The sequence below is a fragment of the Salmo salar genome, chromosome ssa01, assembly GCF_905237065.1.
Source record: "Salmo salar chromosome ssa01, Ssal_v3.1, whole genome shotgun sequence".
NCBI classification, from domain to species: domain Eukaryota; kingdom Metazoa; phylum Chordata; class Actinopteri; order Salmoniformes; family Salmonidae; genus Salmo; species Salmo salar.
Genome location: NC_059442.1, coordinates 63,434,091 through 63,461,690, shown reverse-complemented (window position 1 = coordinate 63,461,690; position 27,600 = coordinate 63,434,091). Strand labels below are relative to the sequence as shown.

General features: G+C 42.1%; 1 protein-coding gene across 1 annotated transcript in view; it reads right to left on the bottom strand.

The window, feature by feature from the left end:
- Window positions 1-27,600, bottom strand: part of LOC106607182 (protocadherin-15) — a 371,077-nt gene that overhangs the window by 307,821 nt on the left and 35,656 nt on the right. Inside the window, exon 2 of the mRNA XM_045720950.1 lies at window positions 15,728-15,846. Within this exon, the coding sequence (XP_045576906.1) occupies window positions 15,728-15,818 (91 nt within the window). The 5' untranslated portion in view covers window positions 15,819-15,846. The remainder of the gene's footprint in view (window positions 1-15,727; window positions 15,847-27,600) is intronic.

The following is a 27,600-nucleotide window of genomic DNA, read 5'->3' as shown; positions in this document are numbered from 1 at the left end:
TTTCAACCAGCACAGGCTTCATAAAATCACAAATAGCGATTAAATAAATCAATTACTTTTGAAAATCTTCCTCTGTTTGCAATCCCAAGGGTCCCAGCTACAACATGAATGGTCGTTTTGTTAGATAAATCCTTCATAAAGATAGATCCTTCTTTATATCCCAAAAAGTCAGTTTAGTTGGCGCCATCGATTTCAGTAATCCACTCATTCAACATGCAGACAAAGGAGTCCAAAAAGCTACTGCTAAACTTTGTTCAAACAAGTCAAACTACATTTAATTGATTTAATTAATGTTAATCCTCAGGTATCATAAAATGTAAATAAACTATACTATTTCATATGGAAAGAAATATGTTCAATAGAAAAGTAAAATTAGTAAGCGCGCGCCAACAGACTGATTTTGAACCGGGAGTCTTTGTACAAAAACTCAAAATTCTTGCTCGTTTTTGAAGAAACAAACCTGAAACAATGAACAAAGACTGTTGACATCTAGTGGAAGCCATAGGAATTGCAATCTGGCAGCTGGAATTACATAGAACCCATAGTTTTTCATTATAAGAGCCTGGGAGCTCAAAAAAAAATGTGTTTCCGGTTGGTTTTTCTTTGGAATTTCACCTGCCATATCAATTGTGTTATAGTCTCAGAAATTATTTTAACATTTTCTATCCAATGCTACCAATTATATGCATATCCTGATTTCTGGGCCTGAGTAACAGGCAGTTTACTTTGGGCACATCAGTCAGGGGGAAATTCAGGAAAATAGACCCTAGCTCTAAGAATATATATATATTCTTATATATACTGCTCAAAAAAATAAAGGGAACACTTAAACAACACATCCTAGATCTGAATGAAAGAAATAATCTTATTAAATACTTTTTTCTTTACATAATTGAATGTGCTGACAACAAAATCACACAAAAATAATCAATGGAAATCCAATTTATCAACCCATGGAGGTCTGCATTTGGAGTCACACTCAAAATTAAAGTGGAAAACCAAACTACAGGCTGATCCAACTTTGATGTAATGTCCTTAAAACAAGTCAAAATGAGGCTCAGTAGTGTGTGTGGCCACCACATGCCTGTATGACCTCCCTACAACGCCTGGGCATGCTCCTGATGAGGTGGCGGATGGTCTCCTGAGGGATTTCCTCCCAGACCTGGACTAAAGCATCCGCAAACTCCTGGACAGTCTGTGGTGCAACATGGCGTTGGTGGATGGAGCGAGACATGATGTCCCAGATGTGCTCAATTGGATTCAGGTCTGGGGAATGGGTGGGCCAGTCCATAGCATCAATGCATTCCTCTTGCAGGAACTGCTGACACACTCCAGCCACATGAGGTCTAGCATTGTCTTGCATTAGGAGGAAACCAGGGCCAACCGCACCAGCATATGTTCTCACAAGGGGTCTGAGGATCTCATCTCGGTACCTAATGGCAGTCAGGCAGTCTGGCGAGCACAAGGAGGGCTGTGAGGCCCCCCAAAGAAATGCCACCCCACACCATGACTGACCCACCGCCAAACCGGTCATGCTGGAGGATATTGCAGGCAGCAGAACGTTCTCCACGGCATCTCCAGACTCTGTCACGTCTGTCACATGCTCAGCGTGAACCTACTTTCATCTGTGAAGAGCACAGGGCGCCAGTGGCGAATTTGCCAATCTTGGTGTTCTCTGGCAAATGCCAAACGTCCTGCACGGTGTTGGGCTGTAAGCACAACCCCCACCTGTGGACGTCGGGCCCTCATACCACCCTCATGGAGTCTGTTTCTGACCGTTTGAGCAGACACATGCACATTTGTGGCCTGCTGGAGGTCATTTTGCAGGGCTCTGGCAGTGCTTCTCCTGCTCCTCCTTGCACAAATGCGGAGGTAGCGGTCCTGCTGCTGGGTTGTTGCCCTCCTACGGCCTCCTCCACGTCTCCTGATGTACTGGCCTGTCTCCTGGTAGCGCCTCCATGCTCTGGACACTACGCTGACAGACACAGCAAACCTTCTTGCCACAGCTCGCATTGATGTGCCATCCTGGATGAGCTGCACTACCTGAGCCACTTGTGTGGGTTGTAGACTCCGTCTCATGCTACCACTAGAGTGAAAGCACCGCCAGCATTCAAAAGTGAACAAAACATCAGCCAGGAAGCATAGGAACTGAGAAGTGGTCTGTGGTCCCCACCTGCAGAACCACTCCTTTATTGGGGGTGTCTTGCTAATTGCCTATAATTTCCACCTGTTGTCTATTCCATTTGCACAACAGCATGTGAAATTTATTGTCAATCAGTGTTGCTTCCTAAGTGGACAGTTTGATTTCACAGAAGTGTGATTGAGTTGGAGTTACATTGTGTTGTTTAAGTGTTCCCTTAATTTTTTTGAGCAGTGTATATATATATATTCTATACATATATATACAGTTTAAGTCCGACGTTTACATACACCTTAGCCAAATACATTTAAACTCAGATTTTCACAATTCCTTACATTTAATCCTAGTAAAAATTCTCTGTCTTAGGTAAGTTAGGATCACCACTTTATTTTAAGAATGTGAAGTGTCAGAATAACAGCAGAGAGAATGATTTATTTCAGCTTTTATTTCTTTCATCAGATTCCCATTGGGTCAGAAGTTTACATACACTTAATTAGTATTTGGTAGCATTGTCTAGAAATTGTTTAACTTGGGTCAAACGTTTCGGGTAGCCTTCCACAAGCTTCCCACAATAATTTGGGTGCATTTTGGCCCATTCCTCCTGACAAAGCTGGTGTAACTGAGTCAGGTTTGTAGGCCTCCTTAATCGCACACGTTTTTTTCAGTTCTACCCACACATTTTCTACGGGATTGAGGTCAGGGCTTTGTGACGGCCACTCCAATACCTTGACTTTGTTGTCCTTAAGCCCTTTTGCCACAACTTTGGAAGTATGCTTGGGGTCATTGTCCATTTGGAAGACCCATTTGCTACCAAGCTTTAACTTCCTGACTGATATCTTGAGATGTTGCTTCAATATATCCACATAATTTTCCATCCTTATGATGCCATCTATATTGTGAAGTGCACCAGTCTCTCCTGCAGCAAAGCACCCCCACAACATGATGCTTCCACCCCCGTGCTTCACGGTTGGGATGGTATTCTTCAGCTTGAAAGCCTCCGTCTTTTTCCTCCAAACATAACGATGGTCATTATGGCCAAACAGTTCTTTTTTTGTTTCATCAGACCAGAGGACATTTCTCCAAAAAGTACGATCTTTGTCCCTATGTGCAGTTTCAAACTGTAGTCTGGCTTTTTTATGGCGGTTTTGGAGCAGTGGCTTCTTCCTTCCTGAGCGGCCTTTCAGGTTATGTCGATATAGGACTCGTTTTACTGTGGATATAGATACTTTTGTACCTGTTTCCTCCAGCATCTTCACAAGGTCCTTTGCTGTTGTTCTGGGATTGGTTTGCGCTTTTCGCACCATAGTACGTACATCTCTAGGAGACAGAACGAGTCTCCTTCCTGAGCAGTATGATGGCTGCGTGGTCCCATGGTGTTTATACTTGCGCACTATTGTTTGTACAGATGAATGTGGTACCTTCAGGCATTTGGAAATTGCTCCCAAGGATGAACCAGACTTGTGGTGTTCTACAATTTTTGGCTGATTTCTTTTGATTTTCCCATGATGTCAAGCAAAGAGGCACTGAGTTTGAAGGTAGGCCTTGAAATACATCCACAGGTACACCTCCAATTGACTCAAATGATGTCACTTAGCTTATCAAAAATTTCTAAAGCCGTGACATCATTTTCTGTAATTTTCCAAGCTGTTTAAAGGCACAGTCAACTCAATGTATGTAAACTTCTGACCCACTGGAATTGTGATACAGTCAGTTTTAAGTTAAATAATCTGTCTGTAAACAATTTTTGGAAAAATTACTTGGTGTCATGCAAAAAGTAGATGTCCTAACCAACTTGCCAAAACTATAGTTAGATAACAAGACATTTGTGGAGTGGTTGAAAAACGAGTTTTAATGACTCCAACCTAAGTGTATGTAAACTTCCGACTTCAGCTGTATATATCGTAGGTACATTTTGCTCTACTCGTGCAACACAGCATTCCTAACCTATCCCACTATGTTTGCTGTGTGGATCGAGCAGTCAACAAGTTGAGTAGTCATTTGAAAGAGTAACAACATTTCAGCGAGACAACTCAAAGGCGAAATCCATTAAAGCCAAGAAAATGGAATTCATTGCCCTTGACAATCAACCGTTCTCTGTCATGGGTGATGTTGGCTTTCGCGACTGGTCGAGCACTGGTACACACTACCAAGTGCGCTATTTTTCAGATGTTGCTCTACCGGAGTTACACAGTAATAGCGTCACTGCTATTAGCTTCACGACATACTTTGGAACACCGTTTGGGTCTTTGCGTGTCGAAAGAGAAACATGTCAGATAACACTATTTGACAATAACACTATTTTACACTTTAAATAAGCTTTTAATTTGACACGTCAAATAACACAGTTCTATTATAGAATATTCTGTGTTCTGAATTTACACGTGCAAGCCAAGCGCCACCACTACTATCAGTAGCACTGTCAAAGCTGTATAAAAAAGGCAGCAAACAAACAAACAAACACCGGCCATGAACGGTGTGTTTACAATACTACTTTGGTAATAAAGCATTATTTGTTTGACCACAACTTCTGGGGTAGCTAGCTAGCTTTAGCTTGGTACCTAGCTAGCACCAATACAACCAGCCTGAAAACAACGACCAGTAGAAACTGCAGTCATTTTCATTATTCTTAGCAATGATTTAGAAATCCTTGTGAGTAAGTATTAGCTAGTTAGCCACTTGTTGTTCACATTTACATTTACATTTAAGTCATTTAGCAGACGCTCTTAACCAGAGCGACTTACAAATTAGTGGATTCACCTTATGATATCCAGTGGAACAACCACTTACAATAGTGCATCTAAATCTTTTAAGGGGGGGGAGGGGGGTTAGAAGGATTACTTTATCCTATCCTAGGTATTCCTTAAAGAAGTGGGGTTTCAGGTGTCTCCGGAAGGTGGTGATTGACTCCGCTGTTCACCTATAGAAATTGAACTTTGGTTAATGAAAATAAATAGCTAGCCAGCTACTTAACCCGGTTGCCCAAAGATAATGTTATAATCAGCCAGCTAGCTTCATCTGGCTCGTGACGCTCGACCGGACCGGGTTACATGTTGTGAAGCTAGACACAATAAGGATTAGAGCTACTTTAGTGAAATTTGCGGTTTGCCTTCAAAATAAAAGTACCTCTTTGAAAGGGATGCAGGTTACAATTGGTGGAATCATGCCATATTTAGACTAGATAATGTTAAACAAGGTTGGCATGTGAAGCAATGAAATGTGATATCAGCCTAGTCGGTGACACCCACAGAAAACAACTGTGAAGAGTTTAGGCAAATATTAGCATTGTAGCTCTTATCGCAGGACTGTGACTGTGTGAAATCAGCTCCCCAGTCAGCCAATTGTGTGTATTGACATCAATATTGCACTGTACAGCTTTACCTAAGGATTGGGGATCAATGAAATGGGGTATTAGTCTACTCAATACCAAAGATATTTTTTCCCAAAGTCCTCCTTAGAGTTATCAGACTCCAAAACATCCACGCAGTATTGCTTTTCCTCAGGAATATTGTTCAATACACATAGGTTCACAATAAATGTGGCTCAATTCACAGTTGTTTCAAGCTCTAGCTAGCTTTTTTAATGACCAGCACTGTAGGTGCGCAAGAAAACTTTTCCAGCATCATAGCATACGTATCGATGAATCGTTGTGACATATGAAATACGAATGATAGTGTAATAACTCCGTAAAAATGTAGGAACACGTTAAATTATTATGTGACGTGCAGTCATATTCAGGGCCTGATTGGTCAACAAGCTTATTTGACACGTCAAATAGTGTTATTTGACACGTTAAATAGTGTTATTTGACGTGTATCTTTTTTGACACCCAAAGACCCAAACATCGTTCCATAGAAATCCTGGTTGAGAATGAACCGACTGAACAAATGAACAACAAAACAGCACAGCAAGTAAGTGAAAGAAATAGGTTTTGATTATGTTTTACTGGTAATGGGGACATACGTAAATGCCAACAAAATAACTTTTTGGTCAGTGTGGTTTGTTAGTGTGTGTGTGTAACCTTTATTTAACTAGGCAAGTCAGTTGAGAACAAATTCTTATTTACAATAACGGCCTACCCCGGCCAAACCCGGACGACGCTGGGGCAATTGTGTGCCACCCTATGGTACTCCCAATCACGGCCGGATGTGATACAGCCTGGTTTCGAACCAGAGACTGTAGTGACACCTCTTGCACTGAGATGCAGTGCCTTAGACCGCTGCGTCCATGTGTGTGTGTGTTAACTATTTAACTGTACTAGAATGCTTAAAAGAAAACGTAATATTGGTTATCGGTATTGGGTTTTTTTGGCAAAGAAAATATCAGATATCGGTTTCGGCCAAAAATGTCATATCGGTGCATCACTATGAAAGATAATTACATTTTGAGCAACATACTCTATTTAGTTGGATTTACATTATTTTAGTCAAATTAAATGAACAAATCATTTAAACAACTTGCGTACATTTTGTAGACATTTTTTGGGGGGTATTTTTACAATTTATTGACACAGTTCTGAAATGAAAGAGGGGATATAGATAGATGGAAGAAACAGATTTAAGGTTTGGAGCAGGGAATTTAACCCCGATCTTTGATGGGGAGAGGGGTGTCCTGTCTTAGCCAAATGCGTTACCGCTAGACCACAAGCTCTGCACAACTTGCATACATTTTAATTAAGTATTTGTTGGTGTTTTTTGTTGTTGTCAATTTCAATTCATCCCAGAATATTTTTTTACAGTTTGGCTGTGTGGTTGAGTGGGTAAAATGTAAACAAAATATATCATCTTACTGCCTCTCCCATTTCTAATCGGTCAAAATAAAGCATTAAAAAAATGACGGTGGAATTCCACAAAAAAAATTCTCCTTAGTCCCTTATCATCAATCAATACCTAGGCTATTAACCAATTGTCACGCCCTAATCAGCTTCACCTGTCCTTGTAATTGTCTCCACCCCTTCCAGGTGTCGCCCATCTTCCCCATTATCCCCTGTGTATTTATACCTGTGTTATATGTCTGTCTGTTGCCAGTTTGTCTTATTTGTCAAGCTTACCAGTGTTCATCCTGTCAGCGCCTGTCTTTTCCCAGCCTCTCTTTTTCTCATCCTCCTGATTTTTGACCCTTGCCTGTCTTGACCCTGTACCCACTTGCCTGACCACTCTGCCCGTCTCTGAGCCTGCCTGCCATCCTGTACCTTTGCTCCACTTCTGGATTATTGAACTCTGCCTGAGCCTGCCTGCCATCCTGTACCTATGCTCCTACCCTGGATTATTGACTCATTCCTGCCTTGACCTGTCATTTGCCTGCCCATGTGGTTACATTAAACATTATAACTTCACAGAGTCTGCACTTGGGTCTTACCTTGATTCTTGATACCATTTGCATTTCTAATCCATTGCTTGTATGAGAAACACAGTTTTTGTGTTTTGATGTCTTTCACATGCACCAAAAAGTGTTTTCACAACACTCTTAAAACCTCTTAAAGATCCGACCCTTTTAAAAAAAATGTTCGCCTAAAATGACATGCCCAAATCTAACTACCTGTAGCTCAGGACCTGAAGCAAAGATATGCATATTATTGATACCATTTGAAAGGAAACACTTTGACGTTTGTGGAGATGTGAAATTAATGTAGGAGAATATAACACATTAGATCCATTAAAAGATAATACAACGATTTTTTTTGTACCATCATCTTTGAAATGCAAGAGAAAGGCGATAATGTATTATTCCAGCCCAAGCGCAATTTAGATTTTGGCCACTAGATGGCAGCAGTGTATGTGCAAAGCTTTAGACTGATCCAATGAACCATTGCATATTTGTTCAAAATATTGTATCAAGACTGCCCAAATGTGCCTAATTGGTTTATTAATACATTTTCAAGTTTATAATTGTGCACTCTCCTCAAACAATAGCATGGTATTATTTCACTGTAATAGCTACTGTAAATTGGACCGTGCAGTTAGATTGACACGAATTTAAGCCTTCTGCCCATATCAGATATGTCTATGTCCTTTTTTTGTTACTTACGACCTCATGCTAATCACATTAGCCTAAGTTAACTCAACCATCCCGCGGGGGGGACACCGAGGTTAAAAACACTAATATTCAGGTTGAAGAACCACTTTGACCCTTTCAGAGTACTACTGTACATTTCTGTTTTAAAACACATTCTGGTTATTAAAACATTTACATTGGGTTTACATTCAAACAACCTCCAAACACCACATCTTAGCTTAGGAGCAATACTTCTCATGGTTTCATTTGACAATCATGGTGTTTTTAGACTTTCTATTTTTAAAGTGTAGATGGGTCCATACAATGTAGCCTATACATGAAACAATCATATAATAATTGACACCAGGAAAAAAGTGGATTAAGTTACAATTGTCTGAAAAAAATGAGATTTTAAGAACAACAATCTCAACATCAAACTTCTATGCACCATTAGGATCACAAAAGCAGAGGGACACTCATCTGATCAACAAGCACTGCGCAACTTCACCTAGGTACCTCCATACAATGCAAAGTGCATTAGCCATCTAAAAATAATTAATTCAACAACAAACGCTTATCCACAATAAGGATTACCAAAGCAGAGAGTCACTCATCTGATCAACAAGCAGCGCAGCAGCTAGACTAATGTTTCATTAGCCAAATCAAAAAACACAGAGAGGCTTTGTTCTGTTAATCTAATGTAACATTGCTTTAATGGAAATCTGTTTTTCCCAATAAAATAAGTGGAAGTAGAGAAGGAAAACTGGAAATGTTAAAGAGGCAATACTCCATCAGTAATTGGTAATCAAGGCACTATACACTCCAACAGCTTACTCCAAGAACAATCTAAATATTCAAATTTGAACTTCGGGGCAATTTGCTTTCATTTGAGAAAATAATATCCTGCACTAATCAACAAACCGACTCCCCCTCGAGCTACAAAACTTCAATTACCAAACGTTTATAATCTTTCTCACAAAAGAACCAGGCCCAGAGATGGATGGAGACAATTGATTTAAAGGTATTTGCAGTAGAAGCAGGCTTACACATATAGCCAGTTCCTGAAAGACCAGATGCAGTCTTTTAAATGCTATTTTTAAATCAGCACTGTATATCTAATAAATCAGTGTGTGTGTTACTTTCATGAAAATAATAATATATTATGTATAGGGCTGTCAAAGTTAACACACTAATAAAGAGTTAACGCTTGACATGTCTTTCAGCATGAATTTTCTACACTGTTACTCGCGTCTCCATTTCTTCACCGCATGGAACCTTTTAAGCACAAATGTTTCCTCATGGACCCTTTAAAGCACAGAACACACATGGAACACAGCTAGGCTGCAGTCCAAACACTTAAAAGACACACCCTATCCCCTCAGCCCTCAAATTAAGTTGACACTTCGGAAGATGTATCATGACGTCTGACTAGAATGGGCTACAGTCAATTATGATTGCATGTCTACTAATATTAACTATATATTTATTAATATATGCCTACTGTATGATAGCTAGCAAATTAATTAGCTAAATAACGTTAGCCTTCCTAGCTGGAACTTCTGAAGGAAAATGTTTTATTTCTACAATTTACAAAAGCTAACCAAACAAAAACATCATTACTTTTACAAGACGTGTTTGTGCCGTCATGCGCACTAGTAGCACAGTTTCTAAATTATTTACATTCGTTTTTACTTACACTTGTATGTTGACTTCTCCATTGATATTGTTTTTATGTTTTGGCTGACTTTTCTTAGCGGATCTACAATCGTCGCAAATTGAATTATGGGGAATTTCAGGCATAACATAATTGTACAAGGCCATAAGGCGAGGGTAAGCGGATGAGGGTGTGTCTTTTATAAGTTCGAACCGCTGCCATACAGTCAATAGACCCTTTGCACAACGTAGCAATGCCCACTTCCGCTCAACTTCCTACCGATACATAGCTTCCTGTCCTAACCCCATCCTGTCAGCCTGTAGCCATACTAGCCTATACCTCGGCTATACCTCAGTATGTTAATATAATCATATTTCTATAGCGTTGTTTTAATCATTCTTGTTGAAAATTCTGTTTATCCGTTCAGTTAGGGATTTTTGTAATTAGATTATTGTGTTCTTTGTCTTTTTTGTCTCTTACCTAGTAAGGTGTCTAGCAATTAGCCACACAAGGTGCTTGAAAGAGCTGCCAAAGATAACAGTGACGGATGTACATCGTCTGGCCAAGACAAGTAGCAAACCACCGACCTCGAAGTTGGAAAAAGGATTCAAACTTTATGTCTACAGTTACCTATTCCCTAATAGCCAGTATAGTAGGTAGTAGCTGGTCATATCCTGTAACACTTTGAATATTTACAATTATTTAATTTCAGATGGTTTCAAGTACATTGTTGACTTTATAGAGTTGACTCTTGGAAAGCCTTTGTTAACAGAGTCTGGTAACATCAAAAGGTGGGAAACGGAACCATATTTCGGTTATCCAACCAGTTGAAAATATGCGTTGGTACTTAAAAATGAATATGATGTCAGATCAGTTGTTGTCTGAGACATTACTACTAATGATAGTATGACATAAACTGTATCTTGGAAAATCTACACATTTTAGTTATCAGATTCACATGGAATTGTTGTGCAATTTAAATGTTTAAGGACGGGACGAGATCGGATTGGGACCGGAAGATATGGATCGGGTAGGAAGTTGAGCGGAAGTGGGCGTTGCTACGTTGTGCAAAAGGTCTATGCTTAGGTTGCGGTTCAAACTCATAAAAGACGTACGCTACACGTACGCTACCGTCACAAGACACAGGCCTCCTAATTGTCCCTAGAATTTATAAGCAAACGGCTGGAGGTAGGGCTTTCTCCTATAGAGCTCCATTTTTATGGAATGGTCTGCCTACCAATGTGAGAGACGCAGACTCAGTCTCAACCTTTAAGTCTTTACTGAAGACTTATCTCTTCAGTAGGTCCTATGATTAAGTATAGTCTGGCCCAGGAGTGTGAAGGTGAACGGAAAGGCTGGAGCAACGAACCGCCCTTGCTGTCTCTGCCTTGCCGGTTCCCCTCTTTCCACTGGGATTCTCTGCCTCTAACCCTTTTACAGGGGCTGAGTCACTGGCTTACTGGTGTTCTTCCATGCCGTCTATGGGAGGGGTGCGTCACTTGAGTGGGTTGAGTCACTGACGTGGTCTTCCTGTCTGGGTTGGCGCCCCCCCTTGGGTTGTGCCATGGCGGAGATCGTTGTGGGCTATACTCGGCCTTGTCTTAGGACGGTAAGTTGGTGGTTGGAGACATCCCTCTAGTGGTGTGGGGGCTGTGCTTTGGCAAAGTGGGTGGGGTTATATCCTGCCTGTTTGGCCCTGTCCGGGGGTATCATTGGATGGGGCCACAGTGTCTTCTGATCCCTCCTGTCTCAGCCTCCAGTATTTATGCTGCAGTAGTTTATGTGTCGGGGGGCTAGGGTCAGTCTGTTACATCTGGAGTATTTCTCTTGTCTTATCCGGTGTCCTGTGTGAATTTAAATATGCTCTCTCTAATTCTCTCTTTCTCTCTTTCTGTCGTTCTCTCGGAGGACCTGAGCCCTAGGACCATGCCTCAGGACTACCTGGTATGATGACTCCTTGCTGTCCCCAGTCCACCTGGCCGTGCTGCTGCTCCAGTTTCAGCTGTTCTGCCTGCGGCTATGGAACCCTGACCTGTTCACCGGACGTGCTTGTTGCACCCTCGACAACTACTATGATTATTATTATTTGACCATGCTGGTCATTTATGAACATTTTAACATGTTGACCATGTTCTGTTATAATATCCACCCTGCACAGCCAGAAGAGGACTGGCCACCCCTCATAGCCTGGTTCCTCTCAAGGTTTCTTCCTAGGATTTTGGCCTTTCTAGGGAGTTTTTCCTAGGGAGTTTTTCCTAGCCACCGTGCTTCTTTCACATGCATTGCTTGCTGTTTGGGGTTTTAGGCTGGGTTTCTGTACAGCACTTTGAGATATCAGCTGATGTACGAAGGGCTATATAAATAAATTTGATTTGATTTGTTTGGTTAGCTTTTGGAAATTGTGGAAATAAAACATTTTCCTTCTTCAGAAGTTCCAGCTAGGCAGGCTAATGTTATTTATCAAATTAAGTTGCTAGCTATCGTACAGTAGGTGTATATTAATAATTATATATTTAATGTGAGTAGACATGAGTAGACATGCAATCATAATTGACTATAGCGCATATAAAGCACCCACAAGCTACCGGTGGCTGAAAACACTCGTTCATCGCGGGAAGAACGAGTGACAAATATCCGGGCAAGGGCGGTACATTTAAAAATCATTCCTTCCTCCCTTGCCCTTTGCCCTGCAAGTGTATACTCATCAGACATGATACGTCATCAGAAGTGTCCACTTAATTTGAGGGCTGAGGGGATAGTGTGTGTCTTTTAAGTATTTGGACTGCAGTCTTACATTGCTGAAGACTGTGTACCTCTAGCCAAAATCATGTAAAAGTTATGCCCAAACATACCAGAGCTGTGTTCTTTTTCTGCAGTGGATTTGTGTGCATGTTGAGGGTTGCTTTAAACTTCTCACAAGCCGTTATTTTTTTGTTTGATAACAAACAACATTGTTGTGCTAGCTAGTCATGTTACCTAGCTAGCTGGCAAACTGATAACTTGACCACTGACTAAGCTATGCACAAATGTGGATGGCACAGGAAGAACTGAAAAGGAATAGGCTATTCAAAGAGAAGCTTTAAAGGTAGGCTGAATATGCAAGAGTGTGTGTGTGTGTGTGTGAGAGAGAGAGAGAGGACATGAGAGGGAGGTCCTATGTGTTTAAAGTTATCTGAACAGTACAGATTGTTACAGTGTTTTCATAACGTTGAAAAAGTTTTAAAGCTATTTGTTCTTTGTATCCATAGAGCCAGTTATTTTTTCCTAAAGTCACAGTCATTTAGAATGCCTAAAGCTTTAACAGTACTTACAACTGAATGTGTGTAGATTAGTGGAAATCCACTTAGTCTGAGGATGACAGATAAATAGTGAAGAAGGAAATTTGACCATAACATAATCTTCAATCAGACTGCATTACCATGTCAATGCTATAGGCCCATAAGTGTATCCAATGAGTTTAGTCAAGGTAGCAAGCCTTGCATCCCCACTTGGAATACTATAAGTTACATGTGTCCTAGGTAACCATTGTGCAATGAATAAGAGGCTGAGAGACAAGGAGCTAATATCTTGCAAAAGATGGTCTAGCATTAAATTATTGAGTTAACCTTAGCTTAGATGTGCACAGTTAGAGTCCAAGCTTATGCTATTTGTAATGTAAATAGCATTAGACCATTCTCCAAATAATAATTAAAAGACTATTACTCAGAAATATGAGGACTATTGTCAAATGGTACATATGAGAAGTCTTCAATGTCAAAAGATACAAAATATCTAAAAGTCTATAGGCTAAGTATAAAAACAGATTATAGTGTAATGGAACCCTACACCAGGAGACTGGTTTGTCCCATGTGGCTCAGTTGGTAGAGCATGGTTTTTGCAACGCCAGGGTTGTGGGTTCGATTCCCACGGGGGACCAGTACGAAAAAAACATGTATGAAATGTATGCATTCACTACTGTAAGTCGCTCTGGATAAGAGCGTCTGCTAAATAACTAAAATGTAAAATGTTTACAGACTCCATGAACAAAGTTTCAACCCTGCTTTTATTCTTCCAAGAGTTTCCCAGTAACAATAAATCCATAGCACTTACAGTACAATAAAACATAGAGCTACCCTCCTGTTGGTTTTCACTCCAACCCCAGTTGTAACTAACCTGATTCAGTTTTTCAACCAACTAATTGTTAGAATCAGGTGCACGAGATTAGGGTTGGAGTGAAAACCTACAGGAAGATAGCTCTCCAGTAACATGGTTTGGAGAGCCCTGAGGGTTATCCTTCCAAGCAAGTTGGAGGAGTTAGCTGTGGCCAACCTCTGAGTTCAAATCAGGATAACCAGTCATACGAAAGCGGCTCACGTTTTAGCCAGGTACATTTATATGGCAATGAATCCTTCAGAACTAACCTGCTCCGGGGTAGGCTAAAAACACTTACCCTGAATGAAATGACTGAGCCAAGAGTTGAGGACCAATGGAATCAGATTCCCTCCCTCTTGCAAAGAATGTCATCATCCCCTTCATATTTTATGAATGTTTTTTTTGTGTGTCATTTTTTAAAATGTTAAAGTATATCACATTACACATTTAGTAATGACTGAATCCTTTTTAAACAAGCAATGGAACACTTTTGAATGATTTAATAAAACAATGATATCAATAGCTTGTGCATTGATAAGCTCACCAAAGCACACCAAAGACAGCATTAAGTAATACAATATTAGCCTGCTGAATTTGCAAGATAACTTTTCTTTAATTTAGATTTCAGCACAAATTGAAATGTGGCACTGACTCAACCATGGATTGATGTTTCAGCATTGTCTCAATGAAGAGTTTGGAGTTCGACTAGCCATGTGCGACAGTTACAAGACTGCTAGAGTGAGTGGCAGGCGGACGAGCAACATCCACCGTTGTATTACGGATGAAGCCTTGTGATATATGGCCAATATACCACGGCTATGGGCTGTATACAGGCACTCCGCTTTGTGTCGTGCATAAGAACAGCCCTTAGCCGTGGTATATTGGCCATATACCACACCCTCTCGAACGTTATTGCTTAAATAAAATATGACTGTTTATTGGTCAGAACAGTCAGAACAATCAGATCATATTGTAATGTCATGTCGTGGACCAAATATTCCATCCTACCAGAACAGGCTGAAATTCCAGGCATTTGTTTTCATGTTTTTGGGCTCTTACACTACAGTGCCTTGCAAAGGTATTCATTCCCCTTGGGGTTTTTCCTATTTTGTTGCATTACAACCTGTTATTTAAATAGATTTTTATTTGGATTTCATGTAATGGACATACACAAAAGTGAAATGAAAAAAATAACTTGCTTCAAAAAATAAAAAAAACGGAAACCTGGTGCATGCATATGTATTCACCCCCTTTGCTATGAAGCCCCTAATTAAGACCTGGTGCAACCAATTACCTTCAGAAGTCACATAATTTGTTAATAAAGTTCACCTGTGTCGGAGCCCATGTATCCTAAATAGAATAGACACTTAATTGTAAATTGTATGAAAATGTATTGATTTGCTGTCACAATACCCTACTTCACACATACCGTTAAAAGGCAAATCCACCACTTTTCAACTTCTTTTTCATTATCTCCAGCGCAATACCTGTGTTAACATATATGAAAACAGCACATTTCTCCATTTTGTAGAACAAAATATTAAGTTAAAAAGTTCGACCTGATGACATCATCAAAAGTAAAAACATTTTAAAACGGATTTTCAAGCACTATCAGATTCGCAGTGGTGCGAGGAGCAAATAAGTATCCTCCCTTGTTATGTCACAGAGAATTTTTTAGGACCTTCTTATCTTTTTAACCATTGATCATAGAAATGTTGGTTTCACATAGACACTGGTTTTGTGTTGGAGATGATGAATATGAGGTTGAAAAGTGGTGGAATTTCCCTTTAAGGCATGTCCGTCTGCTGTACCTTCTGTGTCCTGGGCCCAGCTGTAGGTGGCCAGACAGAGAAGCACCATGTCTATCCCCAGCCATCTGAAGAGACAGGACCCCCGTCGCATCTTCTGTCAAACGTTATTGCCTGCCCACCTGGACGGAAGGAAAGGAGAGATACTTTAATTTACTGGCCAGAGATAACGCATTTGAGCCCAGATGTCCCTGTCCAGCACACACCTGTCCAATGCACACAGACACACACAGACATACACACACACGCACACGCACACACACACACACACACACACACACACACACACACACACACACACACACACACATCGTACAGAACACCCAAGGTTGTTACTGCATTGTGCTCATTCAGGGACACATGTGTAGGCAATGTGTGTGCTGCTCACATTCTGTGTGTAGAGTTCCCATGGGTATGTCACCATGAGTGAATTCGGTAGACATCACATTATCCCAACACAGTAAGTTGTAGACATTGTAAATGCATCTATTCAAGTCCTCACTGTAGACATCTACTATCACAGTAGACCACCTAGTGTGTGTTCTTGTCACTGTATGTAGCCTATGTGATTGAATTTCTCATTACTCAGAACATACATGTATTTCCTTATACCGAAGCAAGGTGTCTCAGAGAAGAATATAAGTGTTTTTGCTTTTGTCTATCAAGGGTATTTTGAGTCACAACTTCCTCTGTCGGCTTATTCTGGGGGAAGGAGATAAGCTGGAAAATGTGCTTTTAAACCATGCCGGTGCCAGGGCAAGCAGTCACAGATACTGTATCACCTGGACCATATCAATGGCCTGTTTAACATGTTTAACACAATCAGCATCTCTGTCAGTCATCTTAGCACACATCCTGACAGAAACATTATTTGTCAGGACGTTACATGCTTACGCACACACTTGCAAGCCCACATACAGACACCAAGACAAACAGAAACAGACACACACATGCACACACACACACACATTTTACATATAACTAGCAGATTACACAAAGGGAAAATGGAGAGCAAACCCATGCAGCTGTTGTTTTCTTCTTCCACATTTCCTTCTTCTTCTTCCACATTTTTTCCCACAACCTATTATTTCTCTCTCTCTCTCTCCCTCTTTCTCTTTCTGCCTCTTCATCTCTCTCTCATCTCAGTGGTGTTCCCTTTTGAATCTAGGTTAATTTCACACAAACATCTATCTGTCTTAACAGGGCTGATCAGGAGACATTTGAAGCCAGACTTCAGGGCCTAGGAACTCTTTTTGTACATACAAAAATAAGGGTTCTAAATAGTACCAGATAGGGGTTATTTGGTTTGTAACCAGAGAGAAACCCTTTTTGGTGCTATATTAAAACACTTTTTTGAAGGTTCAATAAAGAACCATGTTCATAACGTTCGAATTGGAACGTGCATGGTGTTATAAATAAATAAAAAAATCAGGTTCTATAAAGAACCAATCAAAAAAGATTCTATATAGCACCAAAAAAGGGTTCCGCTATGGTTACAACCCTTTTTGGGGCTATATAGGACCCTTTGTTATGGTTATTTATAGAACCTTTATGGAGAATGATTCTATAAAGAACCTTTCTCAATCTGAAAGGTCATTTGTAGATCCTTTTGAAGAACCATACTGGTTTTTTTCCTTCTGGTCAGCCATAGTGCTGACAAGTGTATAAAATCGAACACACAGCCATGCAATCTCCATAGACAAACAGTGGCTATAGAATGGCCTTACTGAAGAGCTCAGTGACTTTCATTGTGGCACCGTCATACTTTTCCAACAAGTCAGTTCGCCACATTTGTGCCCTGCTAGAGCTGCCCCGGTCAACTGTAAGTGCTATTATTGTGAAGTGGAAACTCCTGGGAGCAACAACGGCTCAGCCGCGAAGTGGTAGGCCACACAAGCTAACAGAACAGGACAACGAGTGCTGAAGCGTGCGTGTAAAACCCGTCTTTCCTCAGTTGCAACACTCACTACCGAGTTACAAACTGCCTCTGGAAGCCACGTCAGCACAAGAACAGTTCAACGGGAGCTTCATGAAATGGGTTTCCATGGGCGAGCAGCCACACACAAGCCTAAGATCACCATGTGCAATGCCAAGCGTCGACTGAAGTGGTATAAAGCTCACCGCCATTGGACTCTGGAGCAGTGGAAATGCGTTCTCTGGAGTGATGAATCACACTTCACCATCTGGTATTCTGACAGACAAATCTGGGTTTGGTAGATGCCAGGAGAACGCAACCTGCCTGAATTTATAGTGCCAACTTTAAAGTTTGGCGGAGAAGGATTAATGGTCTTCGGCTTTTTTTTATGGTCCCGGGCTAGGCCCCTTAGTTCCAGAGAAGGGAAATCTTAATGCTACAGCATACAATGACATACTAGATGATTCTGTGCTTCCAACTTTGTGACAACAGTTTGGGGAAGTTTCAGCATGACAGTGCCCCCATGCACAAAGCGAGATCCATACAGAAATGGTTTGCAAAGATCGGTGTGGAAGAACTTGACTGGCCTGTACAGAGCCCTGAACTCAACCCCATCGAATACCTTTGGGATGAATTGGAACACCGACTGCGAGCAAGGCCTAATCGCCCAACATCAGTGCCCAACTTCACAAATGCTCTTGAGGCTGAATGTAAGTCCCTGCAACAATGTTCCAACATCTAGTGGAAAGCCTTCTCAGAAGAGAGGAGGCTGTTATAGCAGCAAAGGGGGAACCAACTCCATATTAATGCCCATGATTTTGGAATGAGAAGTTTGACGAGCAGGTGTCCACATACTTTTGGTCATGTAGTGTATGTGTGTGTTTTCTATACATGTTCGCTCCTCTTCCTGTAAGCTTTACAGACGACCCCCACCCCTTGGCTGCAACCCTTCTAATTTAGTCTACCCTGTGCGCACAACCCATGTGGAATTCCTGGTCTCTGGCAGCATTTGGAACTGCCGATATGTGGTCAAGAACACCAAGTTCATCTAAGCCTATGCTGCCCTTCAGTCCCTTGACTTTTTGGGTCTGACGGAGACATGGCTCATCCCAGTGAACACTGCTACTCCAGCTGTTCTCTCTTCATCTGACTACGTTTTCTCTCATAGTCTGAGAACATCTGGTCATTGCAGTAGTGGCACAGGGCTACTCATTTCTCCTAGGTGTTTTTTTATTTATTTTTTATTCCATGCTGTCACTGTCACTTGTCCACTCAAGCTTAACATTGTTGTCATATATTGCCCACCAGGTATCTTTAGAGTTCCTCAATGAGCTTGACACCTTGAAAAACGAATTTCCTGACGCTGGCTCGCTGGCTTTTCGTACTTGACAACTTCAATCTACAGACGTCTGCCTTCGATTAATTTCTTTCCAACTCTCTCTTTCCCCTCCTTGCCTCTTTTGACCTCACCTTTTCTCAGTCCCCTCCCACTCACAAGGCAAGACAATACACTTGACCTCATCTTTACTATAGGCTGTTCGCCTACTAATCTCACTGCAAACCCTCTCCAGGTCTCTGATCACTACTTAGCTTCGTTTTCTGTGTCCCTTTCCTCTAACCTTAGCCAATCAGCCCCTACCCAGATGGGCATGCGCCGTCCCAATCTTAGCTCTCTATATCCCACTACTCTCTCCTCTTCTATCCTATCATCTCTCCCTTCTGCTAAATCCTTCTTCTCCTGTCTCCTCTTCGACCGTACTCTCCTGTCTTTCAGCATCCTATGACTCACACTGTCTCCTTTTCTCCCGGCCGGCTTGGCCCTTCCCTCCTGCTCCATAGTTGAGTGATTCATTGCGAACTCACAGAACAGGGCTGCGAGCAGCCGAGTTAAACTAAACTTCCAGAGGACCAATCATCCTTTCACTCCCTCCTCTCTACCTTCTCTTCCTCTGTATTCACCGCTAATACCACTTTCTATCGCTCTAAATTTCAAGCTTCTGCCTCTAACCCTAGGGAACTCTTTTCCACCTTCTCCTCCCTCCTTAATCTTCCAGCCCCTCCCCTCCCTACTCCCTCTCTGTGACGACTTTGTCAACCACTTTGAAAAGAAGGTTGACGACATCCGCTCCTGATTCACTCAGCTGGGTAGTCTAGTTGTTAGAGCGTTGGGCTAGTAACCGAAAGGTTGCAAGTTCAAATCCCTGAGCTGATAGGGTATGAATTCTGCCCCTGAACAAGGCAGTTAACCCACTGTTCCTAGGCTGTCATTGAAAATAAGAATTTGTTCTTAACTGACTTGCCTAGTAAAATAAAAATTGAGTCCACTGGTCCCACTCACACATCACTACCCTACACCTTGACCTCTTTCCCCTCCTGTGAATAGTGAGGTCTGGCAGCCCAATGACCTGCCTGCTTGACCCTGTCACCTCCTCCCTTCTCTAGACCATCTCTGGAGACCTTCTCCCATTCCTCACTTCCCTCAATTCATCCCTGACCACTGTCTGTGTTCCCTCTGACTTCAAAATGACCTGAGTTGCTCCCCTCCTCAAGAAACCAACAATCGACTACTCTGATGTCAAAAACTACAGACTGGTATCTCTTTATTTTCTTTCCAAAACACTTGAGTGTGCTGTCTCTGACCAAACCTCTCGCTATCTCTCTCAGAACGATGTTCTTGACCCTAACCAGTCAGACTTCAAGAATGGTCACTCAACCGAGACTGCTCTTCTCTGTGTCACGGAGGCTCTCCACACTGCCAAAGCTGACCCTCTCTCCTCTGTTCTCATCCTCCTAGATCTATCTGCTGCCTTCAACACTGTGAACCATGATATCCTCCTCTAAATCCTCCCATCTGCACACTCAGGCCGCTCCTACCAGGTGACGTGGAGAGGATCTGTGTCTGCACCATGCACTCTCACTACTTGTGTATCCCAGGGCTCGGTTCTAGGCCCTCTTCTCTTCGCTCTATACACCAAGTCACTCGGCTTCATCATATCGGCACATGGTCTCTCCTATCATTGCTGTGTGTATTTTTCTCCTTCCTCTCTTCTGACACCCAGGTGGCGACATGCATCTCTATGTGCCTGGCAGATATCTCAGCTTGGATGTCGGCCCATCACCTCAAGCTCAACCTCGACAAGACGGAGCTGCTCTTCTTCCCGGGGAAGGTCTGCATGTTCCAACACCTCTCCATCACGGTGCAAAGGATCTTGGTTTGACCCCGGACAACACCTTGTTGTTCTCTGTAAACATCAAAGCAGTGACTCGCTCCTGCATAGCTATTCTCTCTGCTTCCGCACGGCAAGCGGTACCGGTGCATCAATCTGGCACCAACAGGCTCTTGAACAGCTCCTACCCCAAGCAATTAGACTGATAAATAGCTAACAAAATGCCTACACGGACCATCTGAGTTAAACTTGTATCTTTATTGACCTTTTATTTTTGTTTTTGCACTGTTTTTATGCACACTCACAGGGCCCTACACAATCACACACACATTCACTCCATCATCTGCTCACTCAAAGATAATATGCACATACATTTTGTGGCAAAATCCTGCACGGCACCTTCACCGTGCGCTGCCACTTTAAAAGTGCATCAGCAATCAGGAAGGTAGAAATATAGATGGCTCTTAGAGCTCTCGGTCAGCACGGCAGTTTGACAGTGTGTGCAACTCTGCATAAGTCTTGTTTATTTTCAGCTTACTTTAGTGGTAAAGTGTTTAATTCGATCGTTGCGATTACCGCTCTCGTGATTGTAATCTTTTGGGACCGCTTCTGCCATTGTTCACATGGAGTAGTAGCAACATTGTTGGGAAGCTTTGAAAAACAAGCCAACAAACCATCAGGTGTATCAGACGGACAGACAGTGCAACTGCAAGCCTGAAGTCAACAGCTAAGAACCCCTCTCTCTCTCATTTTCCCTCTAATGCTCAAGTGCTTTTCACTGCATCAGACTTTCTTTTTTTCCTATGCGCTCCTTTTAACTGTTAGTCCCCTCAAGTCGTATTTGATGTGACATTTTAGTTAAAGGGAGTTTGCATGAGTTATTGTTTATTGTCGTTTGAACTTTATTGATTTTATGTGGGACTATTTACATTTTGCCGAGAAGAACACCCCCCCGTATCTTTACCCCTCTCTAACAATACCGCTACAATTTATACTGACTCTACACACATGCACTCCTACTCATATACAAACTGCTGCTACGCTGTTTATCTTGTATCCCTTTGCTTAGTCACCTTACGCCTATACATATCTACCTCCATCACTCCAGTATTCCTGCACATTGTAAATATGGTATTGGAACTGACCCTATATATATAGTATGCTTACTTACTTATTGTGTTCTTCATATTTCTTCTTATTTCATATGTTTTTTTTTCTAGTATAGATTATTGCATTGTTGGGTTTTGAGTTTGCAAGAAAGGTTTTTCACTGTACTTCTGCATGTGACATTAAAATATTGAAACTTGCAGGTTCATGCTCTACAACATCCGTAGAGTACGACCTTACTTTGCACAGGAAGCGGCGCAGGTCCTAATCCAGGCGCATGTCATCTCCTGTCTGAACTAATGCAACTCGCTGTTGGCTGGGCTCCCCGCTTGTGCCATCAAACCTCTGCAACTTATCCAGAACACAGCAGCCAGCCTGGTTTTCAACCTTCCTAAATTTTCACGTCACCCCGCTCCTCTGCACACTCCACTGGCTTCCAGTCGAAGCTCGCATCCACTACAAAACGATGGTACTTGCCTACGGAGCAGCAAGAGGAACTGCCCCTCCCTACATTCAGACTATGCACAAACCCTACAATCCAACCCGAGCACTCCATTCTGCCAACTCTGGTCTCTTCGCCCTCCCACCCCTATGGAAAGGCAGCTCCCGCTCAGCAAAGTCCAAGCTCTTCTCTTTCCTTGCACCCCAATGGTGGAACCAGCTTCTCCCTGATGCAAGGACAGCAGAGTCCTTGCCCATCTTCCAAAAACAACTGAAACCCTACCTATTCAAAGAGTATCATAAATAATCCCACCTCACACCCCTATCACCACAAAAAAATATACTTTTGTTCACAAACACCCGCACTTGACCCCCCCCTTACTAGCTTTGACCTTGCAGATAGCTACTTTAATGATAAGAAATGTACTTACTGTGACTGTGATATGTGGTTGTCCCACCTAGCTATCTTAAGATGAATGTAACTAACTGTAAGTCACTCTGTATAAGAGCATCTGTTAAATTACTAAAATATAAAAGAGCTACCTCTGGAACAGCTGGGGGTCTCTGAGGAGAGAATTGAGAACCACTTACTGATTTAGTCAACCATTCAACACAAGGGCATGTGAGTCTTTCACAAGATACCATCACTCGCCAAAGTCATATATTGTAGGTAATGGCATAACACAACACATTAGACAAACTGGAATAAAACTCTCACTCACGGTTATTACGCCCCCAAATATTAAAATTAGCTGCCTCCCCAACATTTACAATATCACTAAAGAGTCATTATGGTCCAAGATAGTTCTATCACCCTTCCAAAAGAACCCTAGAGGAACCCACATTTTTTAGCACCTAGCCGAGTCAGTATCTCTTGTAGGACATTTCTGTGGCTGGAATAAGTGAAGCAGAGAGACCAAACTGATCGTGCAGAGAATCCATAACTGAGGATCCATAACTAAAAGCAAAACATTAGATTATGTCAGCAGAGTACCCAGCCAGAAATAATCAGACACCCATTTTTCAAGCTAGCATATAATGTCACAAAAAACAAAACCACAGCTAAATGCAGCACTAACCTTTGATGATCTTCATCAGATGACACACCTAGGACATTATGTTATACAATACATGCATGTTTTGTTCAATCAAGTTCATATTTATATCAAAAAACAGCTTTTTACATTAGCATGTGACGTTCAGAACTAGCATACCCCCCGCAAACCTCCGGTGAATTTACTAAATTACTCACGATAAACGTTCACAAAAAACATAACAATTATTTTAAGAATTATAGATACAGAACTCCTTTGTGCAATCGAGGTGTCCGATTTTAAAATAGCTTTTCGGTGAAAGCACATTTTGCAATATTCTGAGTAGATAGCCCAGCCATCACAGCTAGCTATTTAGACACCCACCAAGTTTAGCCCTGACCAAACTCCAATTTACTATTACAAAAGTTTGATTACCTTTTGTGTTCTTCGTCAGAATGCACTCCCAGGACTGCTACTTCAATAACAAATGTTGGTTTGGTTCCAAATAATCCATTGTTATATCCAAATAGTGGTGTTTTGTTCGTGCGTTCAAGACACTATCCGAAGTGTAAATAAGGGTCACGAGCACGACGCATTTCGTGACAAAAGATTTCTAAATATTCCATTAGCGTACTTCGAAGCATGTCAACCGCTGTTTAAAATCAATTTTTATGCCATTTTTCTCGTAAAAAAGCGATAATATTCCGACCGGGAAAGCGTGTATACGTACAAAGAGAGAGAAAATAAAAGCATGGGATCCCCTCGTGCACGAGCCTGAGTCTCACAGTACTGTGACCAGCCACTATACAAACGCGCTACTTTTTTTCAGCCAGAGCCTGCAAAGCCACGATTCAGCTTTTTGCCGCCTTCTGAGAGCCCATGGGAGCCGTAGGAAGTGTCACGTAACAGCAGAGATCCCCTGTAATGGATAGAGATAATCAAGAAGGGCAAGAAATGGTCAGACAGGGCACTTCCTGTAAGGAATCTTCTCAGGTTTTGGCCTGCCAAATGAGTTCTGTTATACTCACAGACACCATTCAAACAGTTTTAGAAACTTTGGAGTGTTTTCTATCCAAAGCTAATAATTATATGCATATTATAGGTTCTGGGCAGGAGTAATAATCAGATTAAATCGGGTACGTTTTTTATCCGGCCGTGAAAATACTGCCCCCTAGCCATAACAGGTTAAACAGGTCAACATTCACAAGGCCGCAGGGTCAGATGGATTACCAGCACGTGTACTGTGAGCATGCGCTGACCAACTGGCAAGTGTCTTCACTGACATTTTCAACCTCTCCCTGTCTGAGTCTGTAATACCAAAATGTTTTAAGCAGACCACCACAGTGCCTGTGCCCAAGAACACTAAGGTAACCTGCCTAAACGACTACCAAATCAAAATCAAATTTATTTTTATATAGCCCTTCGTACATCAGCTGATATTCTCAAAGTGCTGTACAGAAACCCAGCCTAAAACCCCAAACAGCAAGCAAAGCATGTGAAAGAAGCACGGTGGCTAGGAAAAACTCCCTAGGAAAAACTCCCTAGAAAGGCCAAAAACCTAGGAAGAAACCTAGAGAGGAACCAGGCTATGAGGGGTGGCCAGTCCTCTTCTGGCTGTGCAGGGTGGATATTAAAACAGAACATGGTCAAAATGTTAAAATGTTAAAATGTTCATAAATGACCAGCATGGTCAAATAATAATAATCATAGTAGTTGTCGAGGGTGCAACAAGCACGTCCGGTGAACAGGTCAGGGTTCCATAGCCGCAGGCAGAACAGTTGAAACTGGAGCAGCAGCACGGCCAGGTGGACTGGGGACAGCAAGGAGTCATCATACCAGGTAGTCCTGAGGCATGGTCCTAGGGCTCAGGTCCTCCGAGAGAAAGACAGAAAGAGAGAAAGAGAGAATTAGAGAGAGCATATTTAAATACACACAGGACACCGGATAAGACAAGAGAAATACTCCAGATGTAACAGACTGACCCTAGCCCCCGACACATAAACTACTGCAGCATAAATACTGGAGGCTGAGACAGGAGGGATCAGAAGACACTGTGGCCCCATCCGATGATACCCCGGACAGGGCCAAACAGGCAGGATATAACCCCACCCACTTTGCCAAAGCACAGCCCCCACACCACTAGAGGGATGTCTCCAACCACCAACTTACCGTCCTAAGACAAGGCCGAGTATAGCCCACAACGATCTCCGCCATGGCACAACCCAAGGGGGGGGCGCCAACCCAGACAGGAAGACCACGTCAGTGACTCAACCCACTCAAGTGACGCACCCCTCCCATGGACGGCATGGAAGAACACCAGTAGGCCAGTGACTCAGCCTCTGTAAAAGGGTTAGAGGCAGAGAATCCCAGTGGAAAGAGGGGAACCGGCAAGGCAGAGACAGCAAGGGCGGTTCGTTGCTCCAGCCTTTCCGTTCACCTTCACACTCCTGGGCCAGACTATACTTAATCATAGGACCTACTGAAGAGATAAGTCTTCAGTAAAGACTTAAAGGTTGAGACTGAGTCTGCGTCTCTCACATTGGTAGGCAGACCATTCCATAAAAATGGAGCTCTATAGGAGAAAGCCCTACCTCCAGCCGTTTGCTTAGAAATTCTAGGGACAATTAGGAGGCCTGCGTCTTGTGACCGTAGCGTACGTGTAGGTATGTACGGCAGGACCAAATCGGAAAGATAGGTAGGAGCAAGCCCATGTAATGCTTTGTAGGTTAGCAGTAAAACCTTGAAATCAGCCCTTGCCTTAACAGGAAGCCAGTGTAGGGAGGCTAACACTGGAGTAATATGATCAAATTTTTTGGTTCTAGTCAGGATTCTAGCAGCCGTATTTAGCACTAACTGAAGTTTATTTAGTGCTTTATCCGGGTAGCCGGAAAGTAGAGCATTGCAGTAGTCCAGCCTAGAAGTAACAAAAGCATGGATTAATTTTTCTGCGTCATTTTTGGACAGAAAATTTCTGATTTTTGCAATGTTACGTAGATGGAAAAAAGCTGTCCTTGAAACAGTCTTGATATGTTCTTCAAAAGAGAGATCAGGGTCCAGAGTAACGCCGAGGTCCTTCACAGTTTTATTTGAGACGACTGTACAACCATCCAGATTAATTGTCAGATTCAACAGAAGATCTCTTTGTTTCTTGGGACCTAGAACAAGCATCTCTGTTTTGTCCGAGTTTAAAAGTAGAAAGTTTGCAGCCATCCACTTCTTTATGTCTGAAACACAGGCTTCTAGCGAGGGCAATTTTGGGGCTTCACCATGTTTCATTGAAATGTACAGCTGTGTGTCGTCTGCATAGCAGTGAAATTTAACATTATGTTTTCGAATGACATCCCCAAGAGGTAAAATATATAGTGAAAACAATAGTGGTCCTAAAACGGAACCTTGAGGAACACCGAAATTTACAATTGATTTGTCAGAGGACAAACCATTCACAGAGACAAACTGATATCTTTCCGACAGATAAGATCTAAACCAGGCCAGAACTTGTCCATGTAGACCAATTTGGGTTTCCAATCTCTCCAAAAGAATGTGGTGATCGATGGTATCAAAAGCGGCACTAAGATCTAGGAGCACGAGGACAGATGCAGAGCCTCGGTCTGACGTCATTAAAAGGTCATTTACCACCTTCACAAGTGCAGTCTCAGTGCTATGATGGGGTCTAAAACCAGACTGAAGCGTTTCGTATACATTGTTTGTCTTCAGGAAGGCAGTCAGTTGCTGTGCAACAGCTTTTTCTAAAATTTTGGAGAGGAATGGAAGATTCGATATAGGCCGATAGTTTTTTATAATTTCTGGATCAAGATTCGGCTTTTTCAAGAGAGGCTTTATTACTGCCACTTTTAGTGAGCTTGGTACACATCCGGTGGATAGAGAGCCGTTTATTATGTTCAACATAGGAGGGCCAAGCACAGGAAGCAGCTCTTTCAGTAGTTTAGTTGGAATAGGGTCCAGTATGCAGCTTGAGGGTTTGGAGGCCATGATTATTTTCATCATTGCGTCAAGAGATATAGTACTAAAACACTTTAGTATCTCCCTTGATCCTAGGTCCTGGCAGAGTTGTGCAGACTCAGGACAATGGAGCTTTGGAGGAATACCCAGATTTAAAGAGGAGTCTGTAATTTGCTTTCTAATGATCATGATCTTTTCCTCAAAGAAGTTCATAAATGTATTACTGCTGAAGTGAAAGCCATCCTCCATTTG